At 37.9% G+C, this 20642-nt stretch overlaps 2 protein-coding genes across 6 annotated transcripts in view; one reads left to right on the top strand and one right to left on the bottom strand.

Moving 5' to 3' along the window:
• Positions 1-20642, bottom strand: part of MMRN2 (multimerin 2) — a 207640-nt gene that overhangs the window by 74274 nt on the left and 112724 nt on the right. The gene's annotated exons all lie outside the window — the stretch shown is intronic.
• LDB3 (LIM domain binding 3) overlaps positions 1-20642 on the top strand; it is a 104254-nt gene that overhangs the window by 80988 nt on the left and 2624 nt on the right. For 3 of the 5 annotated variants that reach the window (XM_066324202.1, XM_066324205.1, XM_066324204.1), the window contains 5 exons: positions 2481-2642; positions 10944-11071; positions 16416-16716; positions 17928-18108; positions 20322-20442. In XM_066324202.1, coding sequence (XP_066180299.1) covers positions 2481-2642; positions 10944-11071; positions 16416-16716; positions 17928-18108; positions 20322-20442 — 893 coding nt within the window. Of the gene's footprint in view, positions 1-2480; positions 2643-4310; positions 4419-8292; positions 8341-10943; positions 11072-16415; positions 16717-17927; positions 18109-20321; positions 20443-20642 lie in introns of all 5 variants that reach the window. The other 2 variants (XM_066324207.1, XM_066324203.1) reach the window with 2 other exon arrangements.

Raw genomic sequence — 20642 nt, 5'->3', positions numbered from 1 at the left:
GTTTTCATCCACCTAACTTATCTTTGTTACCACAAATATGAAGATGTTTGATTTCTTCAATTTCTTTTAAAATACAAAGTACTTTAAAGATATAAAGTCTTCAAAATTATTGTATTTAAAAACCAACCAACCAAACAAAAACCCCTCTGTAACATGTCATAATGAAGCTGTTGTATTAGATGATATATTTTAGAAAGTTTGACTCACATTTATCAATTCTTAAAATTCTTCTGTGCTTGAAGAACTAAAATGAAAAATCAGACTGAAAACCTAGAAAGAATGAGGAAGAAAAACCAGTTTGGTTATTGTATTTGAAAATATAAATAAAATTATGTCAAATTTATAGTTGCTAAATTAAAACCAGTCAAGTTAGTCTTGAGCTTTTTCTATTAAATTGTTTTGAGAATGTTATCAACTGCATATAATTTATGTAACCAAACCACTCTGATTTTTATGGTTATATCCACTTCACTTATATTTATTCCAATTCCTTGTTCTGATAATTAATATCATGAAGAAAGGTAAGCAAGCCTCTGACATTTTAATCACATAAAAAGAAATATTACAAACACTATGCAAGATAAAATATGTTTGTATTTCTTTGAAACTTTAAATAGTATTCTAGTATATTTGCATTTATTTTATGTATATGGGTTCATTCTGTTCAAATCTGTCTCCCCACAGGTTCATGTTCACACATATGGGTTGGGGTTTTTTTTACTTTCTTTTCAATATTTATCACTAAATATGTACTTTGATTATTTTGGAGATAGTTAAAATTAAGTTACAGTTTATTAAGTAATTTCACTGTTCTCTTCAAGCTATGAAGTCTTGAATCTTTTGAAGTCTGTAGCAAATTCCCTTTCATATTAGCGCGAATGGACAGAATAGGTGAAATCCCAGTTTGTGTTTATTTTTAGCACATACATTAAGTTCCATTTTTATGTGCAGCATAGTTTCAATCCATTCCTGTTCGCATAATCAGAGATTTCCAAGTATGTAATATGGAAACTGTGACTTCATCGCTTTTAATGGGGTAGTTCTGGTACCCACTGTGGCACAGGGAAAATTTCACAGTGCTGAAATTCAGTAGCAGATTAGCTGTGATGGATAATACACAGCTAGTCTGCCACAAAGGCTGTGAAATTGATAGTCTACTAGTTATTTGGAAGAGTTTACATGGTGAAATAAATCAGGATGGAAGAAGTCGTATGACTCTCAAATGCATATTACGATGGAAGAACTTCTGCAGAACTGTTGCAAAACTTGGTGTAAGGATTTGAAAGCCAGAATTGCAAACTGGATGATTATTTTCAGAAACTTACTTATTATGTACATAATTGTAGATGACTCTCCATAAGGGAGAAAATACCAATTTGCTGCTTTTGTCGTGGGCTGCATTCAACTTTGAGGTTTGTGGGTATGACAGCCAGCTTCTTTTTCAGCTAATCAAACAAAATGTTCTGCTGAATTAAGACACCATCATGTGGACTGTTGATCTCTAGAAGAGCAGGTGAAGGACAGTCCCTTGGAGAACAAGGGGTATCACAAATTCAGAAGTAACAAGCACTCATTCTAGGTCCTGAGGAGTATAACTTATCAAATCAGTGCTTCTAAGAGAAGCAAAAGAAAGTATAAATTCCACTTTGGGTGGCAAATCTGCTTAGGAAGAAAAGCTGAGAGAGTGTTGGAGGGCTAAGGTTGGCCAAAAAAACAGCTGTGGAACTGTAAGTTTTTTTGGTTTTTTTTTTGTTATTTGATACTTGCTGTGGTCAGGAAGAAGCATTTTGGGCATTTGTACCTTGAGCAAGAAAAGCACCGAATTCCATCACCCTGATAGGAGTAATTTGTAAGAACACAGAGATGTGACATTGCACTTAAGACGTAGGTCCAAAGAAGTAGAGATATATCCATTATGTTTCTAGGCCACTGCTCATGAACAAGACAACTATATACAGTGATGCCCTGATTTAAAAATAAACCTGTAACTTTGCTCCATTTGTCTGTCTGTAAAAGATGAGTAATTCTCCGGTTTGAGGGAGATGATGGAAGACATTAGTAGTTCAACAGGTTGCTTAAATGGTCACAGGATACAAGACTAGATTATTATCATCCATTTCAATATATTTGATGGAATTTATATGAGCATACAAGACTGTGACAGGCTCTTCACAGCCATTTCGGTCCTGAGTGCCACATTTCCTACCACTGGCATCAGTGGGAGCAGGACTGAAATGCTGTTGAACACCTGGGGGTGGTCCAGCCAAGCAGGACCAACAATGAATTGCATTCTGAACTGCACAATGGAAAAGGCTGAACAAATGTCTTTTTTTCTTTGCATAACTGTGCTTTTCCCTCAGTAACCCAGCCTGCTACTATGTTTGCAGCTGCAGGTTCAAACATAGTAGGTTTTATGCTCTCCATGTAAATGCGCGCCTTCTTAAGATGCTTCTTGTTTTATTTAATTGAACTCTAATTAGTACCCCTGTTGAGCATGCCCCGGTGGCTCCCAGTTCTGCTGCTCCTGCACCACACGCTTCAGCACCTCAGCCTGCTGCTGCTGCTCCAAACACAGCCAGCCCGATGTCAGCACCAGCCAGCACCTCAGTAGTGCAAGAGTCTTTCTCATCCTCCTTCCAAAGGTAATGCTCCATCGCTTTGTACCCCTCTAGCTTTGGAAATGCTGCATACACATTCTTACCTTAAGAATGTAGTATGAAAAAGCCTGGTTTATGTGCTTTTATATATTTTGGGGAGGTTGGGGTTTTTTTATTGTTGTTGGGTTTTTGATTGGGTTTTTTGTTTTTGTTTTTTTGGGGGTTTTTTTTGTTGGTTTTTTTGTTGGTTTTTTTGTTGTTTTTTTTTTTGTGATATGTTGTTCATGTTTGCATAGAATTTGTGAAATAAAACTGCCGTAAAAATAACTTCATTTTCAGAAAGCGAGTCTGGGCTTAAAATTAGAAATGCTTTTACACCACTTAAAATAAAACCAAAACAACTCCTCATAATAGTTGCAGCAAATGAAGATTCTTTTAATAGTGTTTCTGCAGTAGAACAAGAAATGGAAAATCAGAAACTGTAATTTACTCACATGATTGAGCTTACTGTGTCACAGCAGATATCAGTGAAACATGGTGGACACTTGATGATTGACTTGCTCTGTAAGTTAAATAATTTCATTTCTATTAGATTTATCTAATTTTTTTTTCTAATAAGAATTAGCCTTTGAGCTGAAGTAAGTTTCAAGGAGATGCATTCCAAACACTTTTAGCACAGTGGGAGTTACAGTTGTAAATTAAAAACTGTCAGACAACTTGTGAGGAAATGTGTGGTATTTGTACAGCTGTCACTTAGATTACAGTAATTTTGAAGACAGTGAGTTCTTTTGGTACATAATATTCTTTTATCTTTGAGGTTTGCTACATAAGTCTTCTGAAAATCTGTCTCTTTTCCTTTTAAAATGCTTTTAAAATCCAACAAAAAAGCCACTTCCAGTAATATAAACCACTTTAATTGAGCCCTCAGCAGTATCATGTTTTGGGTATGTATAAATGGAATTGGAAATGTTCTCTTGGCTCTAGTTCTTGATTAGTTTTTGCTAGTTGACTTGCATTAGGTATATATACCAACTGATTGGTTTCTCACTTTAGTCAGTTTTCGCCTAGCCATGACCGACCAGAATGCAGTGGTTTTATTCCAGTGCCCGAAAATCCATCGATCAGACAGCAAAGGAGATTTGAATAAGGTCTTACGCTCTGATTCAGAACTGGCCTGAGAGGCACTTCCACATAAAATAATAATAAGGTTTAAGTGATTTTTATCCCTCAGTTGAAACTGTAGCATGAAGAATATGCATTACCTAGTATCTCCTTCAGGCAAAAGAAATGCCTCTACTAAACTAATCATTCCAATTACTTCTGGTTTTACTAGGACTATCTTCTGCCTGGGACTGCTTGCATAGTAAAATTTTTATCTTGTATTTAGATTCAAACATCTTCAAATCTTTCAGATAAAAGCATGTATCACTGACAAAAGTCCTGACATGTAATATTGTTTTTCTTAGTTATTGATAGAGTCTGGTTTTAAACTTTTCCATAATGTGCGCATTTTGCCTTGTGTTCTGTAGGAATGTGCTTGGTTGTGCTATTCTGTAAGTCTGCAGGTGTGTGCTACAGAAAACCTGTAACTCATGGTAACTATGCAGCAGCCTTCCTGTATCTGAATCCTGCCTGCTTGGTTCTGATGTCATGATTTGTGTCCCTGTTAAATCATTTTGTTCATGCTTTCCTGCTTTTATGTGTCTTCTGCAGAGTCCTTGCAGCCCCCAGCTCTCTTTCCCAGCCTAAGCCTTTCCATGGGCACAAGAACATGTCGTTAGCAGCTTCCACTATTTCATCTGCTATCTCATCTCAGTCTAGGTATATCTGTAAAGCTCTCTTCTTTTAACCTAATCTGTTTTGATTTTGTATTATGCTCTCTGATCTGAGGTTTTCAGTTTCTGAAGGGATTGACTTGGGAGAGAAAAAGCACAATGTGTTTAAAGGAATCACCCCTTCCTTATCTTCCTTATGACGACCCAGCTAGGAAACAGCTATGTTTTAGATGTGGGATATGTGACCACAAGGTCCTCTTGGAACAGAGGTGTTTCACTTGGTTGGTTTGTGCTGCTTTTGCCATTGTGAAATGAAAATACTTGTCTAGAGACACTGGGTGAGAATGATGGACCTTTTTTTTTCTTGGTGAAAATGCAGGATGACAGGAATGTTTTATCACTAGAAAGAGAGAATGCTCCTGTACTGCCTCCCTTCCAAGCCTTTTCACTGCTTTCATAACACTTTGACAACTAACAGAGGAAAAAGCAGTAGATTTTAAGACTCATTTGAACAGTCTTCAGAAATAGTGAAAAACTAAATCATCAATACATGTGAGATTTTAATTTCCCATGTGTGTCTTACCTTTATATAAAAAAATAGTTAGGAATCACCCAAAGGTGAGTTTTGAAGTGGACAAAGGGCACAAGTTTGAAGGCTTCACACCAAGAAGTATAATGGTCTTTCTCAAGAGAATCACAGAACAGTTAAGTGTTTGGCAGAGGTAGTATTTAATAGCAGTTTGGCTGGCTTCATGTCACTGAAACCAATGCAAAACTGAAATAGCTGCAGAACAAAACATCAGAAGAGTTTTCAGTTTTAAGATGTGAACATGTCTGTTTACAGCCATGGGAATTACATAGGGGAAGTAATCCCAGTCTGGAGCTAATAAAACATAAGAAATAAAATTAGCTGCTGATAAGTGGAAGTTCACCAATTGTAACTTTTGTTTCAAGAAGCCCCTTGTATTCAGGTAAGATTCCTTGCCTTCTGAGCAATAATAACTGCATGTTTGAGTTTCATTAAACGCTGGCATGCAAAACCTATCATTTCTCCTGAGATACAGAAAAGACTAGATTTTAGAGTTTCTCTCAGCTGAAGATTGAAATACCTCCATTGGTCAGAAGATGAAATTAAATAGAAGCTTTGGTGATTACTCTGGCAAGACAGAGCATGTCTATTCTTGTTTCAACAGTCTACATCTTAGGACCCATCTTGTTTTCATTCCTGCCACGGAAATCATGGAATCATTGAATGAATTGGGCAGGGAAGGATCTTAAAGACCATCTAGTTCCGTGAGCAGGGGCAAGTTAGGCACCAGTTATGCATAATTTACACAGAAACAGCTAATAAATTAGTATAAAGGTAACCAGTACTAGCTGACACTACTTGCATGTCTTTATTAGAGCTAATGTAATACTAGTTTTTGACTGAGCTTTTTCCCATTTCCCTTAAATTTCATACCCATTTAATGGGAGAAGGGAAGCAGTGTGAGGCCTGGAAACCATATAAATTCATTTGTAGTTATGTACCAATATGGATTAATCAGTGTGAAACAAATTTTAATGAGGGAAAAAAGATGACATTGCGATATTGAGACATGTGAATTGAAAGTAAATTAGTAAATTGGGATGGACCATTGCTGCTTTTCCTGCCCCTCTGAAAGGAAGTGTGACTTGTCTGGAGAGGCTGTCTCTCCACTCTTGAAGGTTTTCAAGACACCACTGGCTAAAACATGGAGCAACTTGGTCTGACCTCAGAGCTGGCCTTGCTTTCAGCAGGTTAGATCAGATTCTTCCTGAGGCCTCCAAGATTCTGCGACTCTATGGAAAACAGCTGTCCATTTCAAAAAGAAATGCTTTAATCAGACTCCTAAAACCTCTTGCTGGCTCCTGGCAATTATTTTGGTCACATATAAAAGATCTACAGCATATCATCTTAATACACTGCTGCTTCATCAACAGATGACACAAGTGTGATGTTGTCATCTGGTTCCCTGTTACTGGTTCCCGTGTTACTGTCTGGACTTCTGCAAGTCTTGGGACAGAAGGGCAAATCAGAGACTTGTACGACCTGTAAAAATTTGGTTCCCTGATAATCAAGTACAAGAAGCAAATTATGGTTGGTTGGTTGGTTGGTTTTGGATGGCTGTCTTACAGCTGGAATAGGTTCTTTATCTTGGTGCACTTCTTCCATGTTTGTTTTAAAAAGTGTTGTGTATTATAGCTACTGTATTCAAATGTAAGGGACTAAAACTGGCTTCTAAATTGATTTATAATTCTAATTTTTGAGCGTCTGGTAGTTTTCAATTAGAAATCAAGCAGTGCTTTAGCACGCCGAAATACAGACTTAAAAATCCAGTTTCAGCCTAACATATACCAGAGGAGTATTGAGCATTTAATATAATTTTATTTCAAAATAAAATATGGATGACCTTAATGACAGCACTGTTTTACAGGACAGGGATATTCTTAGGTAGATGAGGCTGAGATTTTATCACCATTATTCCGGTGTTTGGTGTTTTTTTTTCCTTTTAGATGCTTTAAAAATATCCACTAAGAAAACTCAGGAGGATTTCTTGATCAATATCCTCTACTATTTAAATCTGATTTAAAACTTTAGTAGATCCATTTCTGTAGTGACTTAGCTTTTGTGAGCATATGCATAACACTTAACATGAGTAAAATCTTTATAATGTTCCTGAAGAGGAGTGTTTGAAGTAAATCACTAATCTTTAACAGACTGTGTTACTCTTTTACATCTGCAGTGAAATTTGACTTACTGTTATCTGTTCCACTTACAATATTACTTTTAAAGGAAGCAAGCACAGCAGGAGAATTTTGAATAAGCTTGAAGCTCTTTAGGGATGGGTTATTCATCCAGAGGGTTAAAGCAGGGCTCCCCATGCAAAAGCACTCTGGGAATACAAAATCAGGAGAAACAATGGAAAGAGTTACAATTATGCTTCTAAAAGTCAAGTGTAGCATCTGATCTGGAGATTTTAATCCAAGCACTGTGGTAAAAGGAAAGAAAGGAAGAAAAAGGTAAAAGGAAGTAAAACTTCCTTTTGGAAGTTTTAAAAGCTAAAAGGAAGAAAAACTCTCCTCCAGAAGTTGGGAAAATAACTGGCACAAGGCAGACTCCTGGTGATTCTGGGAAATGTGGGCTGTGCCCCTGTGGGATGGGATTGATGCCATGGAGCCCCGCACTGCCCTTCAGACAGGAGTCTGTTCATTCTGAATCCTTTTCTTTCTCAGATCATACATTGTGCAGGCTTTCAAGTACTTCCTGTATTTGCATAAATGACTCATTTATGTTCTGAAATTACGCTGCTTCCCCAAGAAAAAAATAAAATCTCCCTGTTTGCCTAAGACCGTAGCAGTAGAAAGGTTCTGCAAGGCAAAACTTGAACATGGTGGGTTGATGTTTTTCCTTCAACTACGCCAGCCTGTTCTTTCCATGGGGTTGTCTGAGCTGCCTCATAAGCTGGGGCATTTCCCTGATCTTTGGCCTTTGTTCATTCAAGGTTTGCTTTTCAGATTAGATGCAATGGAAACCTACGACCCTGAGAAAAATCCCTCGTATTTATTTTTTTGTGCTAATAAAAATAATCGGATATATTATTTTTATAATATAAAGTAATTGGAGTTCCACAACCAAATGACAAGATCAGATGAGAGTGACTTCTGGAACAATATACTCAGCTCATTGACTTATGTTACCACTCTTCAGGTTTCACTGTGATTCCCAGCTTAAATAAGAAAACAAAATTTAATGTAATACTCATATGATTAAAAATATGTACATGTTGTTTATTTTAGCATTTGAGAGCACTTCTTACTTGTAGGAAATTCATGGTAGGGCAAAATATCTCAATTGTTTGTGTGTATTTTTTTCAAATACCACTTTTGTCTCATTTTAGTTTCAACCGGCATTCTTCCACCTCCATCAGCTACCAGTCAAAGCAGAGGTATAAAAATGTTTTGTGCAGCTATTCTACCTTAAAAACACTTAACAAACCAGTTTATTGCTACTAGTAGCCATCTAGTGAAGCGTTAACATAAAAATGATTTGCTTAGAAAAATTTACTCTTTCTTTTTCTGACAACTAATAGTTTTCAGAGCCGGTATTTAATTTGCTGCGTGTCACGTGCCATTGACTGCTGCAGATAAATTCAATAAGGTTGCTTTCACTGCTTTTTGAGATGCCAGTGCTTCTTGACCCATTAAAGCATCTTTGGTCCTTACAACATCTTTTTATTCTTTCTTAATTTTCTTCTTTCTTTCTTGTTTCTTTCTTTATTTTTGGTTCTTTTAATCACATGCCATTTCCTTTTCTTCAGCAGAAATTCTGATAAATCTTTTATTTCACTAAACCCTTAATGATGTAGTGTAAGCCTTTATTTCTCTTTGACAAGCCTTCTTATCTTCCTTACTGTATTTAATATGCATCATACTCATGTAAAAGAGTTAAGGGGGTTCAGTACTTCTTTTAATTTTGCTATGATTTTAGTACTATGAACGGGGGGCGTGTTTTGGGGTTTTTTTCAGCTTCATTTCCCTGAACACAAGGAGATCTGGGGTATGGTTTTACTATGCTGTTACATTTGGGAAACACTTGAATTTCAAATAACCATTTTTCTTCATGACAGTCTAAGTATTACTAATCTGATTCAGAACTTGTTTATTTATTTTGTACATTAAGAGAGATTCAAATGAGTCTTTCTAACCACTGGACCTGTGTTCCTGGGAGCAGACTTTCCTGACTGGATGAAATGTTCAGATTAAGGCTGTGTGACACATCATTTTAAAATCTTTTAACCCACATTATAACTATGAAGCACTGAGCTGTCTAGTTTACCCTGGGCAGCAGATTTTAAACCAAGGACAAGTCTTTAGATGGTGTGTTTAGCTTATGATGCTAACTGATGGCATTTTGAAATCTGTGGGTGAAGCCAGTGTGCCCACAGTGTCCGTGTCCCTGTGCTGTGGCAGGAGCAATGGCCTTTGTCCAGTGATCCCAGGCTTCCTAGTCACCACACAGGAGGTATCATCAGCAAATAGACAGTAAGAATGGACAACAGGAAGTTTTACATTGCTTAGAACAGCTTTGGCAGTCACAGAATCACAGCACGGTTCACAACAGAATTTACAGTGAATACAAACCCACTAAAATAGTTTATCTTGGAGAGTTGTGTTCACTCATGGTATAGTGGACCCAAATCCAGGCCTAAGCCCTGGACTGGGTACAGAAATAATTAGCTGTAGCCACTGTAGCAATAGCTAAGTTTCTAGATCTTGCTAAATAGACAAAATAAACTAGCCTGAGGCAGCAATGCTATGGAAACTCAATCTATAGTAGAAACACTGTCAGAGCAGCAAAGACCTACATTGAGGACAGCCTTATTTTGTTCAAAATGAAAAATTGGAAGTTTCCATTTCTCAGAATGTTTATTACCTGTACTGAAAGAAATCTGCTGGGTTTGCCAGGTAAGATTATAACATGTTTTCTCCAGATAACATCTGTTTCCACTGTTAAAGAAAGTAAAGTCAAGATGGACCAATAGTCTGCAAAATGAATGCTTCTTTTCATATGCTGACAAATGTTTTCCTATAGACAAACCCACTATGGAAATAACTCCTTAATTGTCAGCACAAATAGATCACAGGGAGAGTGACACTGAGGAGAAAAAAAAAAGCAGAACTGTGTTTTCAGGGTGAGTCAGAAGGATGTTCTGTGGTTGAATAGGTTTTTCTTATTGCACATATTTCATTATTTGTTGCTTCCCTTCCTTGTACTTCTTTATTTTCTCTTGCTTGCTTTGACTGGAATGCTCTTTTAGCAGTCTGTGAAGCAAAGGCACAACAAACAGAATCATCCCAAGTGACTGGCAGATAGAAAAGGCGTATTTTTTAATCTGTTTCTTAGTGATGTTTGGAATCCTGAGGAAATGTTTTTATTCTAGGACTGCAAGAAACTGTATCATGATATTGCATATAATGTTTTTTTCTGAAGGATGAATCTGAACATTAGGAAAAATTATGTAAATTTTGGTGTCAGTCTGAAAAGACAAAAGATAGTTTCAGGAAAAAATTTAAAGGTCAAAGAGTATGACAGTATAAAAAGACTAATTAGAATTTGTAATAGTAGTGACTGTGCTGAGCAAGTACATTTTTAAGTCCAGATATCCTTCATTGATTGGTCATGGACAAGACCAGGCCTTCCTGTTTGCAGAGGAACAGAAAACATAAACTTTTATGCAGCTTTGTGAAGTTTGATCCCTTGTTAAACTGAGAGTTTCAAATTTGTCATATTTCCTCAGCAAGCTATTTACTTGACAACAACAGCAAACTTGCCATTACTTAAAATCCTTATTTCACTAATTTTTTGTTTCCAAAGAATTGTCCAAGCCTTCCTTTGCAATGATAATGACCAGTGAATCTCCCAGCATTCTCTCTGTAGTTCTCACAGACAGCTCCTCTTGGAGTGCTCTGGACCCTGCCGGATCTGTTACTTCATCATCAATAACTTTTGCTGTTTGTGAAGTTTTTCACACCTACATTTTGCTTTTAGAAACACAACCCAGTCATATACACCAATGCCAGTTTCTGGAAGCTACAGTGAAAGTCCTGCTCCTTCTGCTGCTTCAAAAATGAGAGTTGTTACTACTGCCAGCATAAAGCCCTCTGTCTACCAGCCAGGTAAGGAGCCTTCAAAGTACTGAAAAGATTCAGAAAAAAATACTCACACATTTCTTTTGTAGAAAGCACACATTTTGTACACTGACTTATCAGAAAGTATTTCTGTGAGACTAAATGTTGCTAGTTTTGCTTCAGATTATCTGAAGACTGAGGATTATGTTGTATTTCTATTGTGCTTTGGAGTTAAAATGTGAAACAAACAGAAGGAAAAGTAAAAGCAAGGAAAAAGTCAAATAAAAAATGTGTAGCCTGATTTTTCAGAAGAAATGCTTTTGAAAAATAACAGTGTATCCAACTAGCAGCCCAGTGACATTACAGAATTGATAAAATGGCTAAAAATGCACAGTTCAGGATGGAGGTAGAATAAGTGGAGTTTGCTTGAGTAGGATATGTTTGCAAAATAGGTAAGACCATATATTGAATTTCTCAAACTTGGGCTTATATTTGAAATAAAGAATGAGGTATTAAAGCACATCATAATGCTACTGCATTTCCCAGAGATCTAGTAACTTAAGAAATATATTTGGTTATTCATTCATTTGGAAAATATGCTCCTTGATATTATTTAAATTCTCTTGGCATTAATGTGTTACAAATGGACCAAGCTTTTAAAACCAATGATGACCAAAATGTGAACATTCAAACTGAATTAATTAAATGAGGCAGCAAAATAAGTCTAAAGGCAGTTCTGTTTCAAATTAAGGTTTTTCTGATCTTAGCATGAGAATTAAAAAGTTGATTTATATCTTTACAGTCAAATAAATATGAAAAGGCCAAGAATTCTAACAGACCAAGTTTATTCTCTCTTCTCTAATGTTCTATTTCTGGATCTATGAAATTAAACAAATGCAGGAATTTTAGACATAAAGCAGACAGACAAATCAACTGATCTTTATATGTGAGACATAAAGGTAGGAAAAGTCAAGTCAGAGCTCTCATGAGCTAATTAAGGGTCTCAAAGTAAATAAACCTTCAGCTCCTCCTCAATTGCTTTTGGTTAAATGCACCAATGTATACCATGTTCTCACTGAAGGGGAATGCTATTATTTTTGATTTGGAAGATGACAGCAGCAGATTTATTTCTATAATGCAGAAGAGAGGAAACTGTGGCAAGTCAAAATACCTCCTAAATACACTGACTGATGTTAAGCCCTGTGCTCATTTGGGAAAATACAAACTCCAGTTCAGTATACAAACCTGCCACAGAAATACATCTGCAGCTATTTCCAGTTATTGGCTGGATCTGGTAAAGTCAAAGCTGGCGGTTGAATTCTACTTGGACTAAGAGGAGAGGCTTTTGTTTTCTCATGGGTTGGGCATCTTCTTTGCACTTCCTTACATTGCTGGTGTTCCTTTGCAATTCCTTATGCTGCTGCTCTTGAGCCTCATTGCCTCTCAATGAAGGCTTAAATAGTTGGCAGAGAAAGAAAAAGTCCTCTTGTACTGTTTAGGAGTTTGAAATATTCAATAAGGGATTCTGAAATACCTGCATAACTGAACCCTAAAGTGACTCAGGTACAAGAGAGGTTCCAGGCAGAGATTTTAGTGAAGATACTTGGTTCTTGTTTTGTTATCTTTTTGAAGTGTTCTAAATGTGATGTAGTAGCACTTCAGAGTAATTTTGGAACATGAGCTGGCCTCAGAGACAGTTGCAGAGCACATGGGAAGAAATGGAGGAAATGACATTTCCTGTCACAAATGTGAAAATCAACAGTACTTAGAAACAAACCAGCAAGACAGAAAACTTCTTTGTCCAACTCTGTCAATGACTGGCTTCCCTTGGAAATGTGCAGCAGCAACTTCCAGATTAAAACACCAATCAACAGGCTCGTATATCCAATGTGGAGACACCTGAATCTGTCAGTGAGAGGATTTACAAGGCTATTTTAATCTGTCAGATTGAAGAAAAAACGCCGAATAAACAGAAAGAAGGCCCAAAATGAAACTGCATTGTTGAGTATCCGGCTCAGATGGGATTTATTAGGCAGTCTACACTTTCCCTAACCTAACTCAGGTGGGAAATCTACTGGTGCTAAAGATCTTCCATCTTTTCCAGTAGAGAAAGCTGTGAACTCTGAAATCTTTTCCCTAAATTTCATAACCCATTTTGTAAAGGAGCACGGACTTCTCTTCTGAACAAGGCCCACTAGATGGCAGAACATCCCTGGGTATTCCTTTCCCGGAGGCTTTCCCAGACCAGAACCTTTCACATATCCCAAGCCTCTCCAGCTCCAGTTCTTGTAACACAATACCTAAATGTAAGAAAGCAGATCTTTCCTTTTAAATCCCTAAATCCAACTGGGCCTACTTGTGTATGCAAAATTGCTCAAGTGTAAAGGCTTGATCTGCTCTTTTAGGAATCGGTAGAGAGATTCCCACAGTTCTTAATGAACTTTATATTGAACCACCTTCAATACTAAAACAGCAGCTTCCATAGCTTTATTTCATTTTTAGTTCCCCTAAATAAGAACAGTGTCTCCCTATAAAACATCATCTGCTTTGTCTGTCATCTGTTCTGTACTGTAATAGAATATGGGAAAACTTTGGGCTTCAAGGATGTGGCCACTACTTGTAGAGCAAGCCATATCAGTTGTGGTTATTAATTTAATTTGTTACTGAAAATAATAAAGAGTAACACTTACGTCATCTACTAACAAAGGGGAAAAGAAAGAAAAAAATGTTCTCACAGTCAAGTCACTGTGTGACCAAAGCATTTGAGACTCTATAAATCTTTGCTTTACTAAATGAGTCTTGGTATTGTGCCTTTTTGTCTGGAGAGAAAATAGCCATAGACATAAATGAAGAGCTGAGGGGGAGAATTCCAACTTCCCCAGAAGCAAGGAATTGGCTTGTTCCAACTCCTGTTAAGAGAGAGCTCTTCTCCTGCCATTCTCTCGGGATAACAATGATCCCATTCATTCTTGCCTGTTCTGAGAGAACATGAGGGCTGAACTAGGTGGTAGAGGCTAAGTTGCTGAGTTATTTGAAGTATTCATTTTTTAACAGTTAATGGTCAACTCGTGCAATACTGGTATTTTGAGAATATGTTCTCTGTTATACTGAATCTGGTATTTTGAGAATATATTCTCTGATATACTGAATCTTAGTACTTCTTTAGCAGCAAACAGCTCCTTTTTATGCTGATTAGCATTGGGAGACTTTTTGAAATACATAAACATTCAAGGTGAATGTGTATGGCAGTAGCTCCTAAGACAAAAAAAATTGTTCATATAAGTTTAGGGCTGTAGTTCTAAGAGAGTAAGATAATTCCCTTTTAATAACAATTGCTAAAATCTCAAAGTTAGTGAAATCTTTCTAACATATTGCGGTGATACTGTTTTGAAGCAATAGTAATTCCACTTTGTTCACAGGAGGAAAATGTATTGTAATAAATCAGGCCTGTAAAATTAAATGATAACAGCTGAAAATAGAACTCAGAGCAGATGCTAACACCCAGCATTTGTCATTTTGCCCTAATTCTTCCAGTACTTTCTTTTAGCAACTGGGAAAAAAAATCCTATTTTGTTGTTTTATTTTACTTTACCTTTTTCTGTTTCTTTATTTTACTGTGGCAAACAGAAAAGAAAGACTGAAAAGAAATAGAAGGTAGAGAGAATGCAGTGAAGTGAGCTGAAGTCACCTCACTTTATTAGCCTGATAGGTGGGAGCCTTTCAAACTCGCCAATTAGAGATGAAATATTAACTTCTAATTTTGCCTAACTTAATACCATAATACATAAATAGCAAGAGCCTCAGGATCTAAAGAGATTGCATATAAACTCAGTTCTGAAATCTTTAAATACTGTTTACCATTTCCAAGTTAAGAAAAAAAGAAGCCTCAAGCTAAGGTGGGATACAATTTCATGAAGCAGAAACATTGCTGATGCTGTACCATAAGAAATTTTTATCGAGAAAATGCACTATATTCAACTCTGACCTCAATAAAAAGATCACAAGGGTGATCACGGTGCATTTATATATATATGCAGTTTAAGCACTTGCAAATTGCCAATAATCAGTGTAAGTAATTATGTGGCAGCGTGTGGGCTGAGGGAGGGGTGTTAAGTCGAACATAATCTTCTCAGCACTTAATTATTCAGAAAGATCCATGCTACTTTCAGAACCCTCTTGGCTGCAATACCTCCTGCAAGCCCCTTAAACCTGTACATGTTGTATTCGGTCACGATTTTCTTGGTGCCGGGATCTGCTGTGTGAAATGTTTGCCCAGACTGCTGGAGAATTGGCTTCTGTTCCCAAACCTGCGCTCTCTCATTTGGGCAAAACACTTCAGCTCTCCAAGCTTCTTTTCAATCATTTGCTTTGTTTTCCTTGCAAAGAGAAACTGCTTTTAGTGCTCCTGTACTTGGCAAACTGAGGCTGTTTCTTGGGCAGTAACTTCAGTCCTACATAATGCAAGCTCTGACGTTTTGAAAAGAGCAGGGCAATGGGAAAACTTGTCAGTATGTGCAGCCCCTGGCTCCTGCTTATTTTAATGTGATAAAGCTCCACCCAAGATTAGAGCCTGGTGCACACAAACAGAGACAGACTACACTGAAGGGTTTATGTGCTAGTCAAAGGCTGGAAGAGAGAAAGGATAATACACTGGTTTACACACAGGAACTGAGGCGCAGACACACTTTGCTTTGCCCAAAGTTGTACAGGAAGTTTGTGGCAGAGCCAAGAGCTGAACTGAGATCAGTCATAACCGCAAGTCTGGCCTTCCTCTAAGTGCTGTTGGCTTTATCTTGCTGGTCATGTGAGCTGAATTGTCTCCCTCAGTATTGCTTCCAGTGCTCTCTATCTCTGTGTTCCCTGTGGGAGCCTGTTTTTCTTCAAAAAACCTAGGAATAAACCTACAAATTATAGATACCAGCGACATCTGTATAATATGTTGTATTTTAATTAATAAATTGAGATCAAAAGTTACGTATAACTTACTGAAATTCTGGGGAATACTATCTAAAACTTTACTATATTATCTGGCTTTTCTATTTTTAACCTCTATTTTAAACAGAGTATGTAGCAGTCTGAAATTATCACAGAATTGTCATATCCATTCCTGTTGGAAAATGAAGAGATGCTCTTTACAGTGGTCTCCGTGAAATCTGTAAAATCCACTAAGCAATGATTTCTGTAATTGTGTGTTAAGTCAGTGATTGTGCTGATACCCTTGGTTTCAGCCCAGAATAAATGAGCAACAGTGGGACAGGCCATAATTAACTATCACCTAAAGCTTTTATTGTATGTGTGTCGTGGAGTACCCTTTGGTAAGTGTTGCTGTATTGACAGTAGAAGAAAAAGACTTTAAAATCCTTCTTGGTTTCTTTTGGGATACTTAAAACAGCGCCAGCGCCAGTTCATTCCTACGTCCCTGCCAACACGGAGCCTGCGAGTCGCCCTCCCTGGGTAACAGATGACTCCTTTTCCCAGAAATTTGCACCTGGAAAATCCACCACCACTGTCACGAAGCACATCCTACCAAGGGGTGCTCCAGTGCCATCTCCTGCCACAATTTCTGCTTACCCGTCTCCAGTTTCGCCTTCTTCCCAGCCCCCTGCATTGGCCCGGGGGACGGTTCAGAGGGCGGAGCGTTTTCCAGCCAGCAGCCGAACCCCTCTCTGTGGCCACTGTAACAGCATCATCCGGTAAGGTCATGGGCCTTTCAGGAGGGGTGAAGCAGAAAAAAAAGTATCAGAGAGACTGATTATTGTACATTAAGATACAGTTCCAGAGCCTAAGACTCTGGTAAATTACCCAGCAGGGATGTCTGTTGTCTGCTTCATTAATTTAACATTTCCAGAGCTCATTTTGTTGTTGGTTCACTTTTTATCACTGCAAAGTTACACATGCTAATTGTTGGGCTCTTGGATGCTGCAGCAAATCCCTGCTTGATTTTAAACAGGTTTCTGGTCCTAAGGTTACGCTTTGAAGGAGGTTCATGCAATTTCATTGGGAGAGTTAGGGGGCTGGGGGCAGAGGGGGGGTTGTGGAGAGAAAGGGAATGAGGCATCATTTTGGAACAGCAGCCAAATGTAATTGTTGCTTTTGTGTCTGGAGAAAGATAATGCCTACACTCTATTACCAGTGATTCATAGCATGCCTCTCCCTTCTCTCCCAATTCATTCTGCTGGACTAGTGCCTACTGTTAGCCTGTGCACTGCTATCCAACTTCAAGTAACCCATGGTTAATGACAGTCTTCCCCACTAAAAGGAGCTAGTTTGGTGATGTGGAACTGCTGATTATTGCCCTTTATATATTCTGGAATGGAAATATTCCAGTAATAATCACTATTATCTAGCTACAATCACCAGAGTCAATCACCAAAACGAATTTAATGTGTCTTTCACATAATGAAACAGCAAGTTGTCACCTGATAGTTGACATTTCTAGAACAGGCTGCATGCAGTGCTCTCAGATGGAAAGAAGGCAGGAGACTTTAGGACCTGGTGTGAGGTGTGGGTGTGTAAGGATGGAAATTTGCCTGTTATTTCATGCTTTCAAATAGTAGCACTATCTTCTGTTGCCTTTAGCCCTTTCCTCTTGTCCTTTATCTGCTTACAAAGACCACTCATAGCTATGCAGATATGAAAACAATTGATTTTTCCAGCAGTTGTCTGTAAATGCAGTGTATGAGATCAAACAATAATGAAATGTTTTAACCAGTGTGTTCTCAGTAATGGTCTTAAAAAAGACCACTTCTATTCAGGTTTCTGAATGTTATTTTAATATGTACCTCATGGTTCAAGTAGCTTCTTACACCTGCACATGGTGTCTGACAAAGTGGATTTGCAATCAGGGTCATTCAATGCTTTTTTTTTTTTGCAAAACAAATAATACAATCACAATTGTTTCCAGAGGTCCTTTCCTGGTAGCCATGGGTCGCTCTTGGCACCCAGAAGAATTCAATTGTGCTTACTGCAAGACATCCTTGGCTGACATGTGCTTTGTGGAGGAGCAGAACAGTGTGTACTGTGAGCGCTGCTATGAACAGTTCTTTGCTCCAACCTGTGCCAGATGCCACACCAAGATTATGGGGGTAAGAGAACAAACAAGATTAACCCTTTCTGCAACTGCGGTGATCCCTGAAATAGTGATGAAATAGTGAAGAGTGACATAGTGGAAGCAGTGAATGTAGATGTTCTGGTTTTTTTTTTTTTTTCCTTTTAAGACTTATTTTCCAGCTTGTTGATTATTTCAGAATGAGAAACATACTGTTTCATAATAATTTTTATCCAGCTGAAGTCTTTGATATTTCTGTACCTTATTGAGCTCATAGACAGAAAATGTAATTCAGATCCCATCTCACTGAGTGTAAAATAGGTAACACTTTCTGGATAGTTTTTTGCTATCTGATACACACTATGTTACTTTTATCTCTCTCTTCCTTACAGTAAGAGACTTCAACTGGATTTTGATTTCTTATACAGGATTTAGTCAAAATTTCAGCAGAGAAATCAGTGATGTTGGGAAGAGGCCCATTGCACTTGCTGCACCTCACTGTTAGCAGCACAGCTGTTGAGGAATTCTGCTGGCTTCTTATAGTTAAGAAAATACAGAATAAATCAAAGACCTGAATTCCACAAAGCCAAAAATAAATGCCACTTTTGTCTTAAAGGACTCAGGTACAAGTAAATGTGCAATTTAATATGCTCTCCACACACCTTAGATGGTGGTGAGATTGGAATACCATCAATAGTTTTAGCAGTGTATTTGTGCATGCAGTTGCAGGGAATGTATGACTCAAATGAAGAAGCAAGGAGTCCCCCACTGGATTTTCACTGCTTAGCTGTCACCTTTTGACATCTGTCTAAATGTTGGCATTAGAGATGCTCTTCTCTGCAACTGCCAATTAGGGGTGGCAGCATCAGACATCGATGGTGAAGCTCTGGCTCCAACCAAGTCTCGTTTGCTACTGCAGCAGAAGGAGTAATTTATAGCAGAGTGCTGACTTAACCTACCTAATGAATGCTGGCACAAATCAGTTTCCCATTATGGATTTTCATCAGGAAAATAGCAAAGATGCCAGCTGCCTCTATTTATATTAATAAGATTTCTCAAGCTATTTTTGCTTCTTACCTCACTGAGGTTCATAAATGGATCCAAACCTATTTATCAGTGATAGTTGTTTTGCAAACAGTAACAGAAGTTAATGAATCTCAAATGGTGATTCTCTAATGAGATATATGGCAAATCTAAATTAGACTTGTTTTGTCTATTCACTGGATTGAAAGCATGGAAGAGGACTTCAATCCATTTTGTCATAATCAGTAGACATTAAAAACCATCTTTAAAAGAGAACCAGAGTCTATGTGTATAATTGGAAGCAACATAAAATAGGATCTAGATTCTCAGCTGGTATAAATCAATGCTGTTTCACTGAAACAAAGTTAATTTACAGCAGTTCTGCAGCTGGCCCTTTGAAATCTGGGCTGTTGGACAGAGATACACTGATAAACATCATCCTGGCTACATGCAAGGTTGACAAATTAGCAGGTAACTGTGCATCAGAGCCCAGTACAGCAGCTTTTGGACTTGGAAGACTTCTGTATGACAAAAGAATGAAGCAGTAATAGAGATTTCTCCATACTGGACAGAAGTAAGGAGCTGATAAAATCTAGATGTACTCAGTTGAGGAGAACATCAGTTGCACAGAATTGGGGGTTTCTGTGATAAACACATGGCCTAGGAACAGACATGCAGATTCATTTTTACTAATCACATCAGTTAAAAGAACCTTTCCTTTTTTATTTTTTAGATTTTTACCTTAGTTTGTGAGTCGTTCTTCTAAGAAGCGTAAAGAAATTACTCCAGAATCTAGATTATTTTGAAACAAGAGACTTACACCACTTATTCCTGGTCTTAGAAAATTACTCTATGAAATTTAACAAATTGTACTTTTGCAGTGAAGAGTTTGATACTGGCTGTGTCAAAACAAAGGAGAAAATAATCAGAATCTTTGTGCAGAATCCCTCCTGCAGCAGTGACTGGGCATGTTGATACAAACTGCTGGCTGAACCATGTTGTTTCACTTTGGCAAATGCATTGTTCTAGAAAGCTTGCAGTCCTATTTCCTCTTTCTTTCCAAAAGGAGCCCAATTTCTGTCATAATTCTTTCTTCTCTGAGTAGGGAAATCGGCTGGTACAGAAGGGAAGAATTCAGAGCATCTCTGCCTTGTGTTTGTTCTCCACGAGGAAGTTGCAGGGCTGGCTATTCTGCTGGAGATTTTTGTTTGTTTGTTTGTTTTACAGGAAGTGATGCATGCCCTAAGACAGACTTGGCACACAAGTTGCTTTGTCTGTGCTGCTTGTAAGAAGCCGTTTGGGAATAGCCTGTTCCACATGGAGGACGGGGAACCTTACTGTGAGAAAGGTATGGCAGTCTGGACAGTTCTGCACAGTAATCGTGTGCCTCATGTTCATGGAAACAACAGCTGGTGAACAAAATAATATTAGTTACCCATCCAGCATGGGTTTTGTTTCCACTCTCCACACATACAAGTGTGTGTGTCTCTGTATTGTTCTCCAGTTGGTAAGAGGGAATGGCAGAGTGCTGGTCTTTGCCTCAATGTC

The sequence above is a fragment of the Sylvia atricapilla genome, chromosome 8 (assembly GCF_009819655.1).
Source record: "Sylvia atricapilla isolate bSylAtr1 chromosome 8, bSylAtr1.pri, whole genome shotgun sequence".
NCBI classification, from domain to species: domain Eukaryota; kingdom Metazoa; phylum Chordata; class Aves; order Passeriformes; family Sylviidae; genus Sylvia; species Sylvia atricapilla.
Note: the sequence above shows the minus strand (reverse complement) of the source record. Positions and strands in the feature narration are given on the sequence as shown.